General features: G+C 42.5%; 1 protein-coding gene across 1 annotated transcript in view; it reads right to left on the minus strand.

Moving 5' to 3' along the window:
• Positions 1 to 1,764: 1,764 nt before the first annotated feature.
• cdh17 (cadherin 17, LI cadherin (liver-intestine)) overlaps positions 1,765 to 8,740 on the minus strand; it is a 12,617-nt gene continuing 5,641 nt past the window's right edge. Inside the window, exons 6-18 of the mRNA XM_005738576.1 lie at positions 8,042 to 8,194; positions 7,327 to 7,532; positions 7,092 to 7,223; positions 6,855 to 7,002; positions 6,489 to 6,698; positions 6,323 to 6,399; positions 6,043 to 6,231; positions 5,396 to 5,640; positions 3,699 to 3,829; positions 3,220 to 3,447; positions 2,997 to 3,107; positions 2,359 to 2,475; positions 1,765 to 2,218 (exon numbers count right to left, since the gene is read on the minus strand). Coding sequence (XP_005738633.1) covers positions 2,127 to 2,218; positions 2,359 to 2,475; positions 2,997 to 3,107; positions 3,220 to 3,447; positions 3,699 to 3,829; positions 5,396 to 5,640; positions 6,043 to 6,231; positions 6,323 to 6,399; positions 6,489 to 6,698; positions 6,855 to 7,002; positions 7,092 to 7,223; positions 7,327 to 7,532; positions 8,042 to 8,194 — 2,039 coding nt within the window. The 3' untranslated portion in view covers positions 1,765 to 2,126. The remainder of the gene's footprint in view (positions 2,219 to 2,358; positions 2,476 to 2,996; positions 3,108 to 3,219; positions 3,448 to 3,698; positions 3,830 to 5,395; positions 5,641 to 6,042; positions 6,232 to 6,322; positions 6,400 to 6,488; positions 6,699 to 6,854; positions 7,003 to 7,091; positions 7,224 to 7,326; positions 7,533 to 8,041; positions 8,195 to 8,740) is intronic.

The following is an 8,740-nucleotide window of genomic DNA, read 5'->3' on the forward strand; positions in this document are numbered from 1 at the left end:
ATTTCATTGTTGCGCTCACACTCAGTGGGTGTCTGGAAGAACTCGTGTGCATAGGTGACATTAGCCACTTTACTGGAAATAAACACCTCTGCGTTTTTTGGTCAGTCACACACGTTGCTTCCGCTGCTCCAAGGACGTTATTTCCAGATTAGTGTGTAAATGATGAGTGAGTGCCTTTGTTTTACGGAAATTATAATGCAAATCACCCTTCATAATAAAACTGACTCACCAGAGTGCAGTATTACAACAGAGGCAAGCAATTAAATCAATCCTATCCAGCGCTAAGAGTGGAGCTAGATTAGCAATGAATGAAATTTTGAAGCAGGAAGCAGGTGAACTTCTGTTCGGGGCTTGTAAAGAAATAAAGGAGAAACTTGCACTTACATATGTATGTATGGAATACCCACACAGACATTTTTATTAACTTCTTTGGCAGCAGATATTCATACTTTGCGGTACTTTGAATGTTTTCATACACATATAGTTGATTTATTAGACAGCTGGCATCATACTAAAGTTGATTTTATGTTTGATTTAGGCTTATGGAATACATGTGCAGTACAAATAAGCTGATTTAAGCGGGAACACATCAATATAATTCTTCTATATTAGGGGAAAAGGCTCCTCTTGTAGAGTAGGGACTTTAACATGTGTGTGGGTGGGTGTGTGCTGATGGTGAGGCTTGATATCCAGAGGTGGTCATCATCATTCACACCGTTAGGTCCAACTGTCTGCCCCTCCACCTCGTCTCCTCTGTACCTCAACATTTGAACTTCTCCCCCCAGCTCTGTATGAGTGTGTGTGTTTGTGTGTGAGCCATGTGTGTGTATGTTGTGGAAAGTGTTGCTGGGATACCGACAAGGAGAGAGTGCAGACATAAACACTGAAAAGGGTCCACGCCAAGTTCATCCTCATCAGCATGAAAGATGAAGCTCAGCCCACTCCCCCGTTTGGATTTTGGTATCTGCAACAGGCTGTTCGATGACTCACACACACAAAAACATGGCACATGAATCGGAGGGATACAATATTCATGGCAGCACATGTGATCCCCACCTTCAGCTCTCACATGTAAGTATTGTGCTTGTTTGGACCACTTTGTGTTGCATAAAAGCTAAAAGAGAAATCATGCCATGCCCCTTTCAGCACCGTCAACAATCTGCGTCTCCCACTGACAAAGAGATGAGTCAGAGCATCGCTCTCTGAGGCAGCATCGTGGCCTTGACTGCTCAGCGGCAGATGAGCAGGAAGGAGGATGGGGGACGCAACAGTACAAGCAGAGCAATCCCAACCCCGGGCTTCCACAGGACAGAGATACTGTATAGCACACATACTGTACCTTACGTCACCCATCACCTGCTGCACCACATGTCTGCCCTGATGTGTAGGGGGAAAAAACGATGCCGTGAAAACCAAAGTGGTCCCCAGTTTTTGTCGTTTATTGAGAAACAGAGCAGTAAACGAACTTTACAAAAAAAACAAAAAAAACAACAAAGTTGTTCGTGACACAAGTGATCTGTTTGAGTTTGATGTTAAACAACGTTTAATGGTTAGCTGTTACAGTCAAGGTAGAGAAGAGAGTAACACACAAAGTGTCTGGGCCCAAAAAATATATATAATTAAATGGTGGGAGATGATGAAATAGCTAATGAACCGGCCAGAGTCTGGCAGTGAAATCACAATATATTTATTCAACAAATGAGTGATTAGCATGGGACCACCTAACAGATTAATTAAGGGATGCACAGCATTTGTTAATAATGTTCATGTTGTAAATATAATAAAATAAGCTAAAGTAGATGTGCGAGGACTCATTTGAGTTTCAGACCTGGAGTATTTTACCACAGATATTTTATGGGTCAGTGTACCTGTCCTGTCTTATTTAATAGGCAGGTGAGAATTTAAATCTAAATAATCCCAAGTTGTGTGTGTAGTCTAGTCTGGTTTTAAGAATCTAAGTTATAATTAAGATAAGGACCGAGCAGGAAGACAGGTTTAAGGCTCTGGTTGGAGAATTTTCCTCCTATCTCAAACATTGTACACACTGTTGATCTCTTGGAGGCTAATTTCTGATTTGTGTTACTGGCACATATAAATAAGAGACTCGGAAACCATCTGCGTCGTGTCTACATCATGGCATTCCTCTCGTCCCCTTCGGTCTGGGCTTTTCTTTGGCTCTTTTTGTTGATGCGTTTGATCACTACAACGAACACGATAACTGCGAAAGGAGGAGACATAAAACAGAAGTCAGTCACTGGAGCACAAAACTTCACACTGACACTGTTGGACAGTCTAACGGTTTGTGTGAAACTTGGTTTTATCAGACAACAGATTTATTTTGGGGTTTGTTAGAATTACCGCAGAATCCCAGAATGCCAGCCAGGATCCCAATGGTGGGTCCCATTCCATAACTGAGCGCCGCTCCTTCTGGTGCAACGTAGCAGTAGCCCAGCTCTGTGCAGTTACATACTTTCACTGTGAAGGAGACAAAATGGAAAGTAAAGTATGACGGGCCAGCTGATTACACTAAAATATCATCAACTTTTCCTTATTTTGTTCCTAACTTTTAGCTTTCTATCAGCAGCCTATGATGAACTGGGTGATTTACTGGATACAGCACTAAACTGGGCACTGATGCAGATAATCAGTTATGGTAAAAAGAAAAAACACCCAGATTAAACTCTAAATTAAGATTTTAGAAATCAGGAAATAATAAAAAAAAGACTATACAGGTCTCATTTAGCATGTTAAATGTAAAAGTAAAAGAAGTGTGGCTTGTTTGGAAGGACTTTCACACACTCTTTCTGCATTTTGGTGTAGATTATGTGGAATAATTAATGAACATGTTGCGTGATTTTGGATTTTCCTGATTTTTTTTTAAAACCTTATAAGAACTACATTTTTTTATGTCCTGGTGTGTAAAACATTAGAAGGGATGCCTTTCTTGCCGTGACTGTAGAATATTGCCAGAAGTAAGGCTTACAAATGGGACTCACCCTCAAATGCCTGTGGGACTCCCACACCTGCTTTGTCTTTAACGGTAATGGGAAGTGAGAAGGTTTTATCTTGAGTTGGTGGTTTCTTCAGTTTCAGTTCAGCTGTTGTATCTGTGTGACACACAAAGAAAAACACATAAAATGTTCTAAGCTGAACACAGAAACGTGCGTCTTTACATCTTAGTTTGATGTTTTTCGTTTTACATTACAGATGTAAGCGTACCGTCAACTTGGTTCAGCTCCCAGTTGGGAGATTTCCCGGTTTTGGTGCCAAAGCTGAAAGTGAACGGCTGGGAGAAAGGGTCGCTGTCTGAGTCTTCGGCCTTTATGAGAACAGGTTTGGGATTCTTCATGCAGATGAAGGCCTGGGTCTCCATCAGTTTGGGGACGTTGTCGTTCACGTCCAACAGCCTTACATGCAGGTCACGCTCAGTGGCCTTCTCCGGGTTGGCTTCAGAGGGAATATCAGAGAGTATGAAAAATGTGGTCTCACCCACAAGTAGTTTGTTTTATAAAGGCGAGCAGCGGTCAGTATTTAATGGTCAAAAGCCTTAAACACATGAAGATCTACAGGAGCTTCTGAAAGGTAATGAAAGTGTTTGTATGCAGATGTTTCTTATTGTGTTTCAAACTATTTTAGCCGATGTGTCTCACACTGTGTGGCCTATAAAGGAAAAGCTGTAGAGCAGTGTCTTCTCTCACCCTTTTCGAAGGCAGTGACAGTGACTTTGAACGAGTCCACCTTCTCTCTGTCCAGTTTTTCTTTGGTCCTGATCTCTCCTGTGGCAGCATCCAACTCCAGCCAGCCTTGAGTGTCACCGTCCAGCTTATATCTGCACACAAACACAATCATCAATCATCGGTCTGGCACAGTCAATGATGAAGCGCACACTGAGCTGGTGGCCAGGGGAAACATCGGTAGTCAAAACGAATCAATGGTCTGTTTTCTGTACATGTGGTAGTCAGAGAAGAGGATAATTCAAACTAGCAGTCAGTGCTCAACAAGGCCAAAGCCATCAATGCGCTGCATGTGGTGTATCCAGCCACTTCATGCATCAGCTAAGAGGAAGATTAGGATCAGTTAAGGAAAAACAGTTTTGAAAAGCAATGCACTGTGTGAAAGAAGTGAAACTTTGTTTTTTAGACCACGCTTTGTGGAGGAAGTTTATTAAAGTAAAATCAGGAATTCTCTCAGCTGCTTCTGTTCTACAAAGTTTCACAAAACTGAAATATACACTATATTACCAAAGGTATTCACTCATCCATCCAAATAATTGAATTCAGGTGTTCCGATCACTTCCGTGGCCACGGGTATAAAATCAAGCACTGACTGCATGAAAACTGTTTCTACAAACGTTTTTGAAAGAGTGGGTCGCTCTCAGGAGTTCAGTGAATTCCAGCGTGGTACCGTGCTAAGATCCTACTACCAAATTTCCTTACTACCAAATATTCCACAGTCAGCTGTTAGCGGTATTAAATAAAAGTTGGGAATAAGAGCAATCCAATTACAGAGCCAGGACAGACGATGTTGAGGTGCATAGTGCACATTGTTCACCAACTTTCTGCAGAGTTAGTTGCAGACCCCCAAACTTCATGTGGCCTTCAGATTATCTCAAGAACAGTGCAAAGAGAGCTTCGTGTAATGGATTTGGCAGTGCCCAAGAGAACAGTACTTGTCTGACTGCATTGGGCCAACATGTGAGCTGTTTTGCAGGAGTTGCGCTTTTAGTTCTAATGAAGGAACTTTTAATGCTTCAGCATACCAACACATTTTGAACAATTTCATGCTCCCAACTTTGTGGGAACAGTTTGGGGATGGCCCTGTCCTGTTCCAAAATGGTTGCACACCAGTACACAAAGCGAGGTCCATAAAGATGTGGATGAGTGGGGCTGGTGTGGAAGAACTTGACTGGCCTGCACAGTCCTGACTTCAACCTGATCCCAAGAACACCTTTGGGGTGAATTACAGTGGAAACTGTGAGGCAGGCCTTCTTATCCAAAATCAGTGTCTGACCTCACAAATTCCCTGTAAACACTTGTTTCCAAGACAAGCTAAAGCTGTTACAGTTGCAAAGGGTGGGCTGACATCATATTAAACCCTATCAATTAAGAATGGGATGTCACTCAAGTTCATTTGAGTATGACGGCTGATGAGTGAATACTTTTGGGAATACAGTGTAATTGTAACAACAAAAAAAATTGCAACACAAGTTTTGACTTAAAATGTTACACATACCTTAACCCCTGGCATTAGGTAGAGGGGCATTACTCTTAGCTGCATCTTCCTGTACACTGTGTATATTTCCTGTATTATGTAGCAGCTTTCACTAAATCTTTAAACAGCTACAACTTTTTAAGTACTTAGGACCCAGACACTGTGCAGTCACTGGTGTGTTTACCCGATCTCTTTGCCCTCTGGGTCCTTTGCATGCACAGTGAGCAGCACGGATCCTTTGGTGATGTTTTCATATATGGTCACATCCAGGATGTCCATGCTGAACTTTGGAGCCTCGTCTACATCGATGACCGACACAGAGAAAAAGGCGGTGGACTCGCTGCCATACTTGAGACTTTCCATCAGTGGCTCTGGGTTACGAGCATCAATCTGGAGCCTGTAACTGGGAGAGGTCTCAAAGTCCAGAGGCTGTTAGGAAGGAGGAGAAAAAAAGGTTTTAGAGGAACCACAAAAGAAAAGAGAGGCAGAGATGATGATGAAAGTTTACAACAGAGTGTTGAAAAGCACTAAAATCCAAATGAGTTATATGGACATGCAGGTTTAGGGGTAAACAAGGATCATTTACTATGGCCATAAAATCATATATGACCAAACTCTAATGTTGCTGTTACATGCATGATGACTACTAGCTTCAGCTCTTTCATTTTCAACAATTATAAGCAAAAATATAAAAAAGATACAAAGACAACAAAAAACTCCATCACGAGAATTTAATAATCTGAACTATTTAAAAGGGACCAGAAAAGTTGGAGCAGCTACTTAAAGATCAAAGTTTGCAAGAAATGAAACAGAGAGAATGGAGATCACCACCTTAGCCAGAACCAGATAACCAACACCTTTGCCGTCGGTTTCCACGGCAAAGACGTCGTCGGTGTTTCCTTCAGAGATGATGAACTGGATCTCCGAGCTGCCGGTGTCTGGGTCGTCATTATCTGTCGCTTTGATGGTCAGAAGTGTGTGTCCCAGAGGAGTGTCCTCTGCCAGAGTCTCGTTGCCGTACTGCATACGGACACAGAAACAGACACAGTAACAATGCCAGCCAGTCAGAATGAGGAACAAGAGCCAGCGTTCGAAAGGTTCCCATACTTACATCATTCTTCTCAAACTTGGGCAGCTCATCATTGACGTCAATGACCTTGACGACAACCTTACAATTTGTGCTGAAATCTGTGAGAGAAAAGCCATAAAAACTTCATCCAAAGTTAAAAACGTTAACTAAACTCAGCCTACAGGTGTGCTTTCATACAGTATGTTACCTGCGTCACTGACTCGGACATTGAGGTTGTAGACCGCATTTTCCCTTCGCCGCAGCAAGTGCAGTGTACGAATTGCTCCAGAAGATTCATCGATGGAGAAGGTTTTGGAGGCGGTGGGTGGATTTTGGGACAAGATGGTGTAAGTCAAAACAGAATTCAGCGTCCCTTCTTTATCGCTATCATGAGCCAGCAGCTCTCCTACGAGGCCACCTGGAATAAGGAGATGCAGTGAGAATCCCTCACGTCTGTCATGAAACTTCGAAAAAACTTTTTTACAAATTGGAAATATTCTTGAATTCAACAGGCTGCCTGTGAAGAAACCACCACCCATATGGATGCTGCGCACCTCGACGGAGGCATCCTTACCTACAGGCTCATTCTCCTGGAACTCAAACACAGTCTCCTCATCGCACACAGGTGCGTTGTCATTCACATCGTCCACCAACACGTAAATCTCCATGGGTGGATCCACTTCGTTGTCATTTTCATCCTTTGCGAGCACCACCAGGATGAACTGGAAACGTAACCAACTGAAGCTCAAGAAAAACTCCTAGAAGTGCGTCTTTATTTTTATATAACTTATTGAACAAATGTGTTATCTACCCTCTCTTTTCTTTCTCTGTCCAGCTTCTCTGTCACCATTATTTCTCCATTTTGTGTGATCTCAAAGGGGAATTTCAGCTCTCGCTCCTTCTGGACCAGTACGTATCTGGCATCAGGGTCATTAGACTGGACCTGGATGGAGAGAGAGAGACAGGCAGGGCCCAGACTAGGATGGTCAGTTGATGGATAAAGATGAGATGCAGTTAGGAGTATGAATATATGAATCTCAGCACACCTTAGCAATGGTTAGTGGGTATGTTTCCTCTAAGTTTTCTCTAATGCGTATGGGTCCGGGATTCTTCCACAGGTTTTGCTGCACAGCAATCTGGACTCTGCTGTTTCCACTTAGCGCATTCTGCGAAGCTCCTTCCAGGTCCTGCACGCGCACAAACAGGGTGTAGTCTGGGTCTTCCAGGGGGTCCAAGTTTTGCCGTCTCATCTCTGACACCACAAGTGGAGAATAAATATTTAAATTTGAACCAAGGAGTTTTTCTTTGGGGTAAAACTCACTAAAACATTCCAGCAAATCTCTTATTCTGAAAAGCTGAGTCCGATGGACGCGACTAAACCTCTCTCCCCAACTGAACTCATCAACTCAGCACCCAGCGCTAATTGCTGACAGCAACTTCTTCATTACAGTCTGTTTATCTACATTAACACAATCCTTCAATCTGCACCATCATATGCTCCGACTTTAAAGAGCACCATCAAAGCCCAGATGTTGTTGTCTATGTTCTTATTAGTCTTCATCCGGCATCGTGAAATTTCTCCACTGTTGCAGCTGCAACTCAAGCTTATTTTCAATATTAATCGTTCAGATGAGTATTTGCTCCATTAAACTGTTCATCTTGACTATAAAACGTCTGAAAATTGTGTGAGATTATGCCCAGATCTTGTTAACTGACAGCGTTAACTGTTCAGCTTTACTGACGACTCCTTTGGAAACAAACCTGCTCTCTGCACACAGGTGAAGAAGGGGTTGTGTTCGTAGGGGACCTCCTGCACCGAACAGTAGTCATCGAACTTTCTCTTCAGAGTTTCAATGCTCCGATCTTCTCCCCTGGCATACTGGATGCCCTCCCTTGCCTTTAGCAGCTGCTGCCCTGTTAAAACAACACACACGCATCAAACACCAGCGAGCATGCTCACACACATCGCAGACGCGCTTCAGGTGATCTAGGAGGGGAAACAAACTCCTAATTGAACTCAAAGTAATCAGTGATGAGCGTCACGCGACACATTTAGGCAACCTGCCTTCAATCAGCATTAATCTTGAGTACACAAGATGATCTGCCAGATTACAGGCAGAGACGGTGGCCACAGATTAAAGACTTTTCCACGGATGCCACACAGAGTTCTGTGCTTCTATGGCTGGCTTCAGGTCTCTGTGCTACCCAACGTTATTATTGTAATCTACAACTAAACTAAAATTAGATGTGAAAAAACCCAAACATTTTATTTAACTGTGAAAAAAATTAAAAACCAACTGAAACGATTTTGTAAACTTGGAAAACTTACTAAAATATATATATTATGACCTAAAACCATTAAAATAGTGGTAAGTGAAGAAGTGTGCAGAGGTTATAATAAATATATATTTAAATCTCCCTGTATGAACCGGTCATATATACACATGTCAGGTGTGCAGA

Source organism: Pundamilia nyererei, unplaced genomic scaffold (assembly GCF_000239375.1).
Source record: "Pundamilia nyererei isolate P.nyererei 1_Seehausen unplaced genomic scaffold, PunNye1.0 scaffold00084, whole genome shotgun sequence".
Taxonomy (NCBI): Eukaryota; Metazoa; Chordata; class Actinopteri; order Cichliformes; family Cichlidae; genus Pundamilia; species Pundamilia nyererei.